Here is a 13,975-nt window from a genome sequence, read left to right as displayed (position 1 = left end):
ACACTCACACACAGACATACACAACCTATCATTCTGGAGGCAAGAATTGTTCCATTGTTTTATAGACATAGTTGACTGCTGTTGTACCCTTGAGCAAGATATTTAACCTGAATGGCTTTGCTAAAATAATTCTGTATAGACAGATAATATATTAGAGCATACCTTGCTCTAGACTGAAAAAAAATCTCATAAGCAAAGAAATAGCCTAACAGTTAAGTTCTACAAGAATGATATTAGTAAATACATTCTCCATTGCGACTAATAATTTTAATATGACTATAGATACTGTTATCATGCGGTGTAAAATAGAAGAAAAAAATAATTCACAAACATAAATCACACACTTTCTTTTTTATTTATGAATGTGTCCATAGATAACATTGAAATGGATCATACTCTGACAATAACAGACATCACTTCTCTTGTTCATAACACTGACACTGGTACGAAAGTCCACAGGTTCACAGACACGGCTTCACAATCCAGGAGGATTTACAGAGTTCACTTCAAAAAAAAAAAAAAAAAAAAACACAAATCAGGCAGTCAAGGCTTGGCCTGCTTTAGAAAATGGTAGGAAAGCAACACTGCCTTTGAAAAAAACCCTAGAGTTCATCATTTTGGAAGTGCTTGCCATTTTGGAAGTACCCTTGAAATTTCAAAAGGATATCAATATCAGTACCTAAAAAATCACCAGTAAAAATAGTTCCTCTCTGTAAAAATGTGTTAGCAGGGCAAACCTTGACCAGATAATTCACATACTGTGTGCACAATGTTTTTTATTTTTATTTTTTATTTATTTAGTACAACAACAACACTGTCATTTAATACAAATTTGTACAGAGAATTCCACTTGTTTCAAAATAATGCCCTGAACGTATGCATTATCTATCTGTTAGTGTTTATTCATATCTTTCCTCTAAAATAATTGAAATATTAATGCAGTTTGGTACCTGAATCATCTTATCAAATCACAGTTTTGCTTTATGTATTATTATCATTTCTCTCTCTGAAACAGAATGAAAGCGTCGCCATTTTGCACTCTATATATATATATGTGTATTTTTTCCCACGTTCTCTGGCAGTGACACGTTTCACATGGTTTCCCCCCATTCTGTTCATTTTTTCAGCCCCCTTGGGGACTATGCCATGCACTCTTTAATAACATCCTGAGCGAGATTTGAAACCAGTTACAAATGTAAACATACCCTTTTCTGCAATGAATGGAGCCAGAAAGGCACAAATGATAAGACCTACACAGCTTTAAGCTACAGTACCTACAAGGGAATTTTGGTTATATTAGCTTAATAGAAAGTTCCATTCTACCAAACATGCCTTTCTCTACTGTGTGTTTGTGTGTGTGTGTGTGTGTGTATGCATGTGTGCTCATTTGTTTGTGTGTCTAAATATGCATTTTTTAAGTTGTCCTTTTTAATTGAAAATTCAGGAGGGTGCACATCTTTCAAGTATAGGCAAGTACTACCTCCTCACCTATTTTCCAGCTGAGAACAACTGTGTGTGTACTTGTTCTACGCATCATGTGATCAGTGGCATGAAACAGCTAGGGATGTCTTGAGCTAGCACTACGTGTGTGAGTGGGTGTATGTGTTTGTGTGATTACAAAGCCAACACATGGATATGCCCAAAGAACTTTATGGCCCTCATAGCACTTTAACTGGTAGAACTGGATTTAAGACCATGAGGAGAGGATACCAGAGTTAAGTTAAATCTTTATCATGTTTAGCGTTGGTCCGGGTGGTTGTGGTTACTCGCATTGCATTTACTGAAAAGTTATTTTGCAATGACATTATCCTGACTAGCCAGTCACCACATAGGTGCTAATTGCTTAGTTGTTATAAAGAAGTACCTTAGTATTTTTAACAAGGTCACAAAATATAATCAATTAAAATATGAATATTAATGAATACTGAAATCTTTCCACCATTCATATGCAAATGCAAACATGTTCTATGTCACCATTAAATCCACAGACACCCCATCATTTTGGTTGTAATGCCCCATTATAGTACCATCATGGTTGTCATGCAAATCTTTGTTTCACTGTGTTCTGGACACCTGAAGACAAATAAAAAATCTTGTTTCACCTTCAGCCACTTCAATCAGTGAAACAAACGTCATAGGTTAGAATTCGATATGTCAAAATTTAAGAGCGAGCATATTCAAGAACTTGGTCAAAGAGAATATAATTGATATGATTTGTAGTTTATATCAATATGAAAATAGAATCATGTTTATCGGGAGAAAATATATTTCCCAGTCAGATGCATTAACTTTCTCCCAGAATCAAGCTCCAAAGTAAAAAAAAAAAAACAGAAAATAAATGAATACATAAATAAAATCAGATTTCTTTTTTGATATCAAATCCAGTTTATGCTTCAAACTCCACTTCGTTCTTCTGGTACAGGGGTACAGTACAATAATCTCTTTACCCATGTTTCATTCTCTTTTTCAAGACAATGACTTTATCCAATCAAAGCTGGAGCTAGGCTACAAAGGATTATTGTGCTGTAAAAATGGTTGTTCTATTATTAAAATGAATGATGATATAAGTATCAATTCAAACAAAATAAAAATTGTGCAAATTAGAACAAAAATAATACAGCCTGACGTATGTCATTCCATACACTTGTTATTTGTTATTCTATGAAAATTATTATTTGCTATTTAAGAGAAAAAGTGAAAACCTAGATTGGATCAAGTCCCTTGTCTTTGAACCAAAAAACATTCAACAATTGACACAGGACAGAGATTTACATTTAGTAACAGCAAACAAAAACATACATTTCTCCCAGTACACATTCTGGTGTACTGAATGGATTATTGGCTGACAATCAATGCCAAATTCTCAGGGTCAAGGCTAAAAGCTTTTGTTGGCATACCTGGTCATTTTCAAGAGGGCACGACATTTTGCTGTGTGTTATTGTCTATTGTCATTTCAAAATCTTTCTTTGTATTGTATGAGCTTCCAAAACATATTAGCAGAATGCTGCAGCTAGCTACCACATAACATTTCCACAAGTTTGCTTATTAGCTTGGAGACATTGACTGAGACTGTAGCGTGTAGACATTACCTGTCTGCAGCTTCACAAGCTTCACAAGTTCATTTACATTTTCATATCCATATCTTAATGAATTTTCTTGAATAAATTGACTGAACACTCTTACCAAAGTTGTAATTACCTGACTACTGTACATGTGACTAAGCAAATGGAACATCCACAGTTAACAGCTTGTGCAAGGTACAGTGTCTGAATGGGTACTTCAAAATTACCAAATTGTGATTTCTTTGTCTCCAAAGACAATGATTTAGTCAAGATTACCAACAGTTATCTACACTATATATACTTAACACATTTGTCTAGGTAATGACAGAGTTTGTTGAAGGAGATCAAAAAGATCAGCTTTCAGCTTTGAAAAAGCTCATTTACCAAGAATCTTTCTTTTTTAAAAGCCACCTAAAGCCACAGTCAACCTGGTCTGTATCAGGATTAACCTCTTGAAAATTATACAGTTCACAGAGTCATTTAGACAAATATCAACTTTAGCTTTTGATAAGCTACAAGTGAAAGAGCAGAGTTAACAATTACACTGGAAAAATATATGTATATTTATATATAGTTTTTTTTTTCTTTTTTATTTATTATTTTTAATTTTTTTACAGAATGTATATATAGTGTATTTATGGCCTTCCTGGCAAGAAATAAAGGCATTTATAACAATCACAACTCTATTGTAAGCCACGTACGAGTGACCAGAGGGTAGCGTCATTGCTGAATGAGAATACAGAAAGTAAGAGTTAGTGGCACTTTGTGCATTGAAAATAAAAAACGAGAATAAGGCTACAAGGGTATATGCTTATCTGTAATAAGTTGTCTTAGGATTCAGCCATCCCTAAAAGAGAAATTTCTTTCAGCATGTGTTTTCAGACCCATTTTGACCAGAAACACGTTTTGGAGACAGTGTTATACGTTCCAGTATGTCATCATGACAGACTGATAAAATAATGCAATGGAAATGAAATAAGCACAAGGCAGTCATGATATTAAGAATGTTTCAGGAGAGCCAACTATGGCTGCTACAGAGTGCTCAGAGGTCAGAGACGGTAACTTTTTTTTTGTTTTGTTTTTTGCAGTCTACTTTGCCCTGTAAAAATCAACAGGTCCAGTGACTACACAAACTCTGGGACCTACAGCAAATGTTTCTTTTTACAATCTGATAGGAAGAACTGCTGGTATATCATGGAAACATTATTAGTCAAGGTGTTGTGCAATATTTTTTTTCGGAACATGATTTTTCTTTTATTTAAATGTCAACGGAGGTGTATGTTCATACTCAGCCACCACAAACACACAGACAGAACAAAATAAATATACAATATTACCATTCATGATTTCTTAAATATTAAATAAATAATAAATACATCCTTTTCATCTTATTTCACTATCAGTTGCAGATGTTCACAGATACTTTGTGGGAACAAAAAAATAATATTAATAAAATAAAAACCTTTAAAAAATTATCAAAAACCTGTCAGTTATAAAATACTTGCACTTAAAAAAAGTTTTAAAAATCCCATCCTTCAAAATAATACAAAATATAAAATAATTAATCATGGTTGATATTCTAATTATTTTTCTTTTTTAAACACTAATGAAAGAGACTTCTCTCTTCCCTCGTGGTCATTTAAAAACATTAACAGTTTGAGTTGCATTTTGTCTTACAAAACAATAAATTCAATCAATAGATAAGATTAAATAAATAGGCGAAATCAACATAAAATAGAATTAATAAATTACAAATTTAACCTTCACAGATTCATCTTAAATAAGTTATATAACAATAAGTCGAACTACAAACTACTCATTCAAATGAAGTGCAATTTCTATGCTCATAAATACTATCAATATTACTAGATGGAATTGGAGTTTATTTACAGAATATATCATAGTAGTTTCTTTTCAGGAGAAAGAGGCTGAGATTGCTGCACTTTGAACTGGTTTTCAGTTGCTGTTTTCTTTGACTGAAGCGTTATTGGGGGATTTGTCCATAGAGGTTAAGTGACCAAGGACCGCCTGCTATATTGGTAACACTATCCTTGACCATGTGCGCATGTTCCTGCTCCTTGACTCAAGAAACCACAGTCCGCAGAGCCCCGACTCTGGTTTGTCTTCTGCTCTGGTTTGTTCAATTCATTCCTTTCTTTTCGCTATGGTGGGCCACTGCCAGCTACATCTCAGTCCCACCCCTTTCTCAAAAAAGTGAGACAACACAATGTGCAATTTAAGGCCCTAATGCACACCATTGTGTTCATTAAGGAAGGAGCCTCTTCTCACAAAGGCAGAGGGCCACTGTATTTCTGCTAACCGCTATATACACATAAATAACTTGTTTTGATGGGCCAATTGCAGTTTCTTCAAATACAGCGTGCTGAGCAAACACACAGGGTATGAGTAGACATTCAATTCATTTTCTTTCCTTTGTTCATTTCTGCAGAGGCAGGTGCTGGCATCCAATCTGACATCTGCGTGTTTGATCCTGATCATTATTTTTTTATTTTCTTTTTTTTTTCAACAGCAGACTGAAGACTGCTGAGTATGACAATCTGGGACAGCCAAACGTCAACAACAGAAAAAAAAAAGTAGAAAAGGAAAGAATTTGGTTCCGATCCACTTGTCCTTACAATCCCAGTGGCAGCAGCATGGTTGGATTTGGTCCTGGTATTTCTATTTATTTATTTATTTATTTATTTACTTATTTATTTTTGTTATGGAATGCTCCCTGGAAAGACGTACTTTGCAGCTGTAAAACCTGAATGCCCTTTTTTTGTATTGTTTGATTATTTATATATATATCAATATGCATGTTTCCTTAAATTCTTCAGATTTTCTTATCAGACCTTGATGCCTTTTACTGCTTGGTTAATGGTTTCTAGCAGGGCTTTATTCTCTGGGTTCTGGTAGCATTCCTTATTGGAGTACATGTCAGTGAGGATATTCACGTAGGCGTCGAAATTCTGCTCAGTTATTGGCTCCTGCTGAAGTAGAAAAGTTCAGACATTCAAGGATAGAACTAAGTAAAAGAAAAGTAGAACCTGCTGCAAAACGTAGTACAGAATGGCATAATTTCCATGTGACAGTTATACAATAGTGTGAGGCGGAATGCATAGCTAAAATATACTACCTCTGGTTCTATGCCTCCTAACAAGATTTGATTTGAACCAAGATTCATAAGCATAAATATGAATATTTTCCCAAATGTGAATGCGCATGGACAGTAGGTTGTTGACATCTTAAAACAGAAGGTCCCTTAGAATTTTGCTTCAAACATATGACAAATAATTATTTATGACAGCAATCCAAATAAAAAATATTAACATTTAACATTAATTAGAATTAACAATTAAGAATTAACATTAAAAGTTAAATTTAAAAGATATAACCCACACTATTCTGTGGCAGTCTGTTTACTTGACTCACTACACACTTTTTGACCTGGCCTGACATACGCTATATTCAAGTGTTAAATCAACTCTAAGTCCAACAGGGACCATATGTACTCTGTAAGAGTTGATTTAACACTGAACATTTTACCGTGTATATGCAAGCATGTGCGTAGTTGAATAAATGAGCTTGGCTCACCATGTGTGGTAGGCGAATGTTGGCCAGGCTATGGACCAGAGCCTGGCTCAGTCCCGACAGCTCCATGAACAGGGCCTCGTTCTGCTCTTCAATGATTTTGTTCTCTTCCTCAATGTTCTTCAGGTTCTTCTCCATGGATGAGATCTGTGAACACCAAAACCAGTGTTTTCATGTATTGGAATGTTTCCATAAGGCTGATATCTCTACTGAAAAACAGATGGTTTTCATCTCTTCCGCAAGAAATAGAACGTAAATCCAAAAGTTACAACCTGCAACATCCTGTTCCATGCTTACACTCAGCTTAAGCTTAAATAGTGAAGCAAAAACTAGAGTAAATGAAGACTTCAATGGATAAAAGGCCAATGAACATACCTGTGTCTGAAGGTTGACCATGTCAGCCTCCATCTCAGAGTTGGACTCATTCAGTTCACTGATCTCTTTGTTCAGTTGCTTGATGTCTTCATCATTGTCTAGAACTAAGGAGAAAAGAAAGGACACTAAGCATTTTTAACCTGAGAGAAAGTGGAACCGACTTTACCCAATGATTCACTTGTTCGTCAGAACCACTTTAACCTAACATTTGAATTAACATTGCTTGTGGGAAAAAAGCTTCATAATGTCCTTCCTTCCAGTCTTACCATCACTGGCCCTGAATTTGGTGCTTAGATATTCATCCCCAGGAAGCTTGGCTTTCTTTTTGGCGAAGGAAGCTCTGGGGCAGCCGGAGAGACTGTGGACACAAGTGGAAACATCACCTTTTTAGAGAACCTTTGCTGACACATGACTTACGCATGTCTATTCATTGGTTTCACATGACATAATATTCCAGATGTGCCCCTATATGAGGTCTTAATATGAGGAACTGTACATGGGAGTCAATGGTGCAGTACAGCTTTGAGGTTCTGGTTCTGTTTTCAGTGGTAGAAACACATTTGGCAATCCCAAGTACTGTCATTTTTCAGAATAGTGTTTCTGAGCATTTGAGTGTAAAACAATTCCACTTCATTATTATTTGGGGTTTAGACACACTGTAGGATGGTGAATATGACAAGTTGCCACGGAACAAAAACCTATAAAAAACCTCCTGTATGGGTTGTTATAATTGTCATCGTGACATTATTGTATTAATTTATCAGTCTCAAAGAGCAACATATAATGCAGGAGAACATTTCTATGGCATTTGATAACGCGGGCCCCAAGAAGCCAAGCCCCTGTTTCCTGGCTTACCTCCTGTGTGTGAGGAAACTACCGTTGGCGTGGCCTGAGCCATCACAGCCAGGGGTGGGGCAGGTAGGGCCCTCGGTCTTGAAGGACTTCCAGGAGAAGGGAGAGCCATTGAGAAGCCCCTCCTTCTGTCTGCGTGCAGCCAGTGGGCACCCGTAGGCACTGCGGTGGGTGGCGTACTTCCCACTGATGTGACCCAGACTGTCGCACCCCGGAACCGGGCATCTGAAAAATGGCATTGGGAGGAGGGGGGAGGGGTGGGAGTGGTATCAAGGGTAGGAAGGAAGAGGGAGATGATATCAGTGGGCAGCAGACAGAAAAAATGTGGTCGAAAGGCCAGTGATGAAGACAAGTGAAACTGGTTGAAATATCACCTTGTAACAGTCATTTTGCCACAGTCTCCTGCTATGATCATGTTTTTAGGTTTACATCAGGGGTTTATTATTACCTTGTGCTTTTGAAAGTTGAAATACCAGCAATACCCCGTCAATTTGAATCGTGCCAGCACTCCACTGTGCAATTTCCCATAAAACCTTTCAAATCTAAATTTGCAATGAGGGTTTCCAGAAGAAAGGCACTTACAGATGTCTGGGAGATGGTATCACAATAATGAAGCCTCCATCAACTTACTACTCCAGCAGAGACGGGAGTATTCTTCCTGATTGTACAAGGTAGTATTTTACCAGATAGGATTTCTCATTGCCTTGATATTTTCATGGCAAAATACAAACATCCAGCACAGGGAGAAAAAAAAAAAAAAGGACAAAGGACAGTTTGCATCGTCCTATGAGTAGCATGCTACGAGCAGTCACAATCATTTCAGAAGTGATCTGAAATGTTGTCCTATTTTAAAACTTTAGGATTAGTACACATAACCTACACTGGTTTACTCTACCATGAGCTGCAGCAGTATAACGCTGAGGTACCAGGGCACCTCAGGTGGGGATGGGCATAGGAGAACATGGCGTGGCGGCACTTAAGAGAACAAGCTGGATGGGACACACGTCTCCCTGCCACACGGCTGAGGGCGGGAGCGGCTGTCTGACCGTTTTGTTACCAAGGAGTATTAGCATAAAAAAAGACAAAAGGTGTGGCTCTCTTTCCAGTACGAACTTTAGGAGCTCGGAGTCCTCCTTGTCGTCCTTGGTGGGAGTTGTTTTTATTCCACCTTTCTTGGCACGCGGGCACCCAGACAAACTGAAAAAAGAAAGCGTGAAGCCGATAAAAAAAGGTGGGAAACACCTTCCAACAATTTCTTGTTTGTTTTTTTTTTTGTTTCTTTTTTTTTTTTGGTGTGGATGTTGCTGTTGAACAAAGGGGATGGAGAGATGGACAAAAAATAAAGAAGATATAAACCAAAACGAACAAAACAACGGAACAACTTATGAAATTAATAAAAACGAAAAAGTAGAAAAAAACTAAACGCATGTAGTAAAAAAGGTTAAAAAAAAAAAAGTTTCAAAACGTGTTATATATGCGAGTGTCCTGTCTAAAGATGCGTTTTTCTGTGAATTTCAAACAGGGGAGACTGACTACATAACTCTAAAGCTGTCCTTCCAATGAAATGGCAAGCAAGAGAATGATGGTGATGATAATGCATGCGTACCTTCTGTGGGAGGCGTAGTTTCCAGTGATATGACCAGACCCATCACATCCTGGAGTGGGGCACCTGCGAGGAGAGAAGGGGGGGTGGGGAGGTACAAGGAAGGGACATCAGCATGACCAATATGCTACAGAACGGTATACGACAGCATGAAACTGCATGCACCCGACTGTACAACGTCTTCATACAAATACACTGCTACTTAATTTCATGTCAGATCACCAACAGCACTACTTCAGTATTCCATCCCATTAAACACATGCTGGGCAAATGATGACAGATTCTTTTTTTTTTTTGCTTCATTCAACAACCCATACATCAAATAACAGTGGCAGGACTTTAATAAAAACTGAAGTGTGACTACAGCTACAGGAAGTCAAACAGACATGGCACTCCAGGGACAATACTGGTCCTCAGTATGTAAATTTATGTATTAGAGACCATGTCACAATTTTTGTAGTTTGCACACCGTGCTGACAGTATTGGTTCAGCTCAACTCTAAACAGCAGATTGTGAGACCACAGCAGAGCAAGCAAAGCCCGGAAAATATGATACACCGGACATGCGGTCTTTCTCTCATTCCTTTCATGAAACATTACATGAAATGATCAATAATTTGTCTTTAAATCAAGTAAATAGATATTTTAATTGGTTAACTGATCAGGATCAGAAATTGAATGGAATTTGACAGGGCTGAGACTGTAGAGGCAGGGCAGTGGAGGTTCAAGGCAGACACAGTAGTCAACATGGTAGCAATAGTACAGTCAAGTTGGGAAAATAGCACAGTTGAGAACAGACATACTTGAGCTCAGCAGAGTGGGCTGCCATGAGGGACCGCAGGCTTTTATCAGCTAGAGGACAACCAGACAAGCTGGAAGAGAGGGAGCGAAGGAGAGAGGAGGAGAGAGAAGGAGGAAGAGAGAACGCGAATCAGGTCAGAGGAAAAGGTGGAAACGGAAGAGAAGCCTTTCCATAAATAAACCACTCTTTAAAAAAAAATACAAAAATTAGCTTAGCGTAATTATGCGCATTACATACATTTAATCCAAGGCTGGAGTGAGATAATGTGACTCCGCTAGAGTTTAAACATTGTTGGGCACTGCATATCTCTCTATAGCATACCTGCGATGGGATGCATAGTTTCCAGTGATGTGGCCACTTCCGTCACAGCCAGGAGTAGGGCACCTGGAGGAAAGTGCATGAGGGAGACACACTTGAGCCAACTGGACTGACATCACAAGTTTATAGAGCTTTACAGACTAATTTTCCATGCTAAATTGGCTTCCCAACTGAATTATTTCATGTTTGACTCCTTCAAACGCATGTGCTATCCAAATGAGTTGCTTAATTTCTGTGTGGAATGCGTGTGAAACCATAATTAACATTTCACATCGGTGCTCATCGGTACATACAAAATGTGACAACCTTGAGCAAAACAACCTTCCTGTAGGAACTCCATCGCTAATGCAATGGCTTAGCATTCCTGGCCTGGGTGCTTCATTCCTTGTAAACAAAAAATTTAAAGACCTACATCTGACGATCATTTGTTCTGGATTCTATATCAGATATTAGTTTTGTGATTGGTCGTTAGCAAGTGCAAGTGACCACACCCACAGCTACGCTGCAGGGTAGTGTACTTACAACAGCAGCTCTTTTTTGCAGTCCTTGGTCTGGAATTTTACTTTGAAGCTGGGGGTCGTGACCTCTCCAGGGTACTTCCTGTCTTCCAGGCAGTCTTGCATCATCTCGCAGTCCTCAGCATCAGATGAGGCAAATGACTGTGCAGTCTGTTCCATCTGCGCAAATAAACCAAGATATTCCATTTCTTTCTACCTTGTGAGATCCTGGTGATATTAATTTGCCATGATGAACACTACTTTGTTTTAAATGCTTTGTTTTATTTCAAGTATAAAAAGAAATAAAGAAAAAAATAAAGCTGACCTCCTCCAAGTCTTCCTCCCGCTGGCGATTGGGTTTGGTGTAGTCCAGAGGCCCCTCCCACTCCTCCTGTTTGTAGGCGTGGCTGGGATGGGGAGAGGTCATGTCACTGCTGCCTGGGTGCTGGGAGGAAGAGGAGGAGGAAGGGTCCGGCGAGCGCACCCCAGGACTGACACAGGACAGACTGCCTTCCCGCTTGACGGGTTTCTTCATGCTGAGGTCCAGCGTGCCGTTCTCATCCACTTCAATGTCCATGCTCTGAAGGCGGGAGGAGGTCAACCATAATCAAGCCCTGACATCATCGTACATTACTGCTGAAAATGTATTTCCTCACACGTGTCCACACTGTCAGTCTGTAAGTGATGGCTCCATCCATCCATAGCCTAGACTTCATTCATGAAGAGCCAGTGCAGTGTTTAAAAGGACTGATAAGAGCTGGGGGAAGGCGAGTGAGCACTAGGAAGGAAATGGGCTTGCTTCCCAAATAGCTCCATTCCCCCATTTATCATCCTTTTTATCCCAATCCCAGAAAAAGAAATTATATCTGGAAATCGAAAAGTGGTGGAAGTAGTCACTCTCTAAGGAGCTGAAAGCTTTTAAAAATCACTCTGTGAAAAAAGTGCTGGTGCAATTATACCACCAACAGGGAAAAAAAAAAACATTTTTACCCACAGAATGTCTGATTGTACCAAGTGGTAAAAGAGAAAGGCCACCTGGCCACTTTAATAGACAGCCTGGCAGGAAGCAAAATGTAAAAAAAGGAGTGCACCAGCAGAGAATGATGCAATTTCAGCTCAATATTTTTCTCCTTCCGCATATCAGCATTCTACCACTTCTGCTACAGCAAGTAACACAATGATTATCACTGTTACTACGGCCACAACTGCTGCTGCGTATACAATGACTATGACTATCTATTAATTGCCTCGGCTACTCTGTAAAGCACTGTACAGCATTCTTCTCATTATTATTATTATTATTATTATTATTATTATTATTATTATTATTACCACCAGCAATACTACTAATGCTGCTTCTACTGCCTCTACTACAGCTTCTACTGTTAGCACTGAATGTTTTATTAACCTCTTCAGAAATTCCTCTGATATGAATCAGAGGACCAGAAACAGAATGGTGGAAGAGGGAAGGGCTTTAATGCTTGGAATGAGAGGACAAGGGGAGGGAGAGGCCTACCTTACTGGCCAGGTCCTGTTGTTTGGTGCTCAGGTTCTCCGGCCTCTCCCAGCAGCGGGTGGAAAGGTTGAGAATGGCGGTGGCGGCCATGTGGGCGGCCTCAGCATCATGGGAGTAGTCATACCCGCTGGAGGAGGAGGAGGAGGACGAGGCGTTCTTCGCATAGCCCCCCGGCAGGCTGCGACTGGGGGACGAGGCCTTGGGGAATGGTTTGGCTGCCAGGCCGAGAGGGACAGACACCAACAATGTTACACTTCAAAAGGCTGCCATTCCTCTTTCCAGCTCAATGTATGTGAATTTCTTTTGCAGAAAGGTACGAAACCTTTTCAGTTTGGAATTTTTGCACTCATTTTTGCCCACATGCCCCATATAAGTTGCCCTATAAGCCATATTGCTGCATATGGTTACTGAATATAGTTACATTGCGAGCCACCTGTAGTATGGAAAATAGCATAGAAGAAAAAGACTCGGAACAACACCCAGAAAACTATAAACTCTACAAGTGCAGTGCAGACTTCAGGATCCTTACGTTTAAAGGCTTTTGGTGAGGTTTCACTGGTGTGTATCTTTGGCGCAAGCATGCGTTTTCCAAAGACCTGAACGTCGAAGCTTGCATAATCAAAGGAGACTTTGGAGTACTTTTCCAGCTCCTTGGCCAGGTTGGCGCGGGGTGTGGTGGGGAGCACGTTGGGTCTGTAGCTACCGTACTGAGGGATCTCCAGCTGCTTCACAAAACACATGGGCCTGCGGGCGGGCGGGAGAGAGGAGACAGAGCTGTGAGAGGAGAGGAAACAGGAGAGAGAGAGAGAGAGAGAGGAGAGGTGAGGCGTGGACAATGGAGACAATGACAAAAAAATTGTAATGGGCGACCGAGAGCAAGAGAGATGGGAGGGTTCAGTGACAGCCGAAACACAGGAGGCACAGCATTTTTTTTTTTCAATTTCTGTTTTAGTTTTGGAGGGAGCACAGCAGAAAAGGGAAGCAATAGGACACGACAGAAAGATGAGGAAAAAAGAAAGAGGAGAGATAAGAGAAGGAATACAGTGAGAGAGGAGAGTGTGGAAGAGGAAACAGGGAGGTGGTTTAAGGAGGGGGGAGAGAAGGGGGCGAGGGGAAAACCTGGTGTGGGAGTTCAGTGAAGGCAGAAAGATGAGAGAGTGAGCAAGAATACAGCAGAGAGAAGAGAGGGACAACAGAGGGGAAGAGATAGTTGCCTTGGGAGTAAGAGGTGCAGGGTTTAAAGCTGTCTTATCAGCACAGGGCACATTTACATATTGTACTGCCAGGAATTTAAGAGCTTTAAACCCTCTCATTTTCTTGGAGAGCGGAGTGCCCTGTCAGATGTGCTTGGGTAAATCCA

At 39.6% G+C, this 13,975-nt stretch overlaps 1 protein-coding gene across 11 annotated transcripts in view; it reads right to left on the bottom strand.

The window, feature by feature from the left end:
- Positions 1-332: 332 nt before the first annotated feature.
- The window catches only part of myt1b (myelin transcription factor 1b), a 34,276-nt gene continuing 20,633 nt past the window's right edge, over positions 333-13,975 (bottom strand). For 3 of the 11 annotated variants that reach the window (XM_064298076.1, XM_064298081.1, XM_064298085.1), the window contains 13 exons: positions 13,145-13,389; positions 12,616-12,830; positions 11,425-11,679; positions 11,125-11,279; positions 10,606-10,668; positions 10,286-10,354; positions 9,487-9,549; positions 8,994-9,077; positions 7,884-8,105; positions 7,295-7,386; positions 7,029-7,132; positions 6,657-6,800; positions 333-6,052 (listed from right to left, as the gene is read on the bottom strand). In XM_064298076.1, coding sequence (XP_064154146.1) covers positions 5,909-6,052; positions 6,657-6,800; positions 7,029-7,132; positions 7,295-7,386; positions 7,884-8,105; positions 8,994-9,077; positions 9,487-9,549; positions 10,286-10,354; positions 10,606-10,668; positions 11,125-11,279; positions 11,425-11,679; positions 12,616-12,830; positions 13,145-13,389 — 1,855 coding nt within the window. In that variant the 3' untranslated portion in view covers positions 333-5,908. The remainder of the gene's footprint in view (positions 6,053-6,656; positions 6,801-7,028; positions 7,133-7,294; positions 7,387-7,883; positions 8,106-8,993; positions 9,078-9,486; positions 9,550-10,285; positions 10,355-10,605; positions 10,669-11,124; positions 11,280-11,424; positions 11,680-12,615; positions 12,831-13,144; positions 13,390-13,975) is intronic. The other 8 variants (XM_064298080.1, XM_064298086.1, XM_064298077.1 and 5 more) reach the window with 7 other exon arrangements.

Source organism: Anguilla rostrata, chromosome 11 (assembly GCF_018555375.3).
Source record: "Anguilla rostrata isolate EN2019 chromosome 11, ASM1855537v3, whole genome shotgun sequence".
Lineage (NCBI taxonomy): Eukaryota > Metazoa > Chordata > Actinopteri > Anguilliformes > Anguillidae > Anguilla > Anguilla rostrata.
Note: the sequence above shows the minus strand (reverse complement) of the source record. Positions and strands in the feature narration are given on the sequence as shown.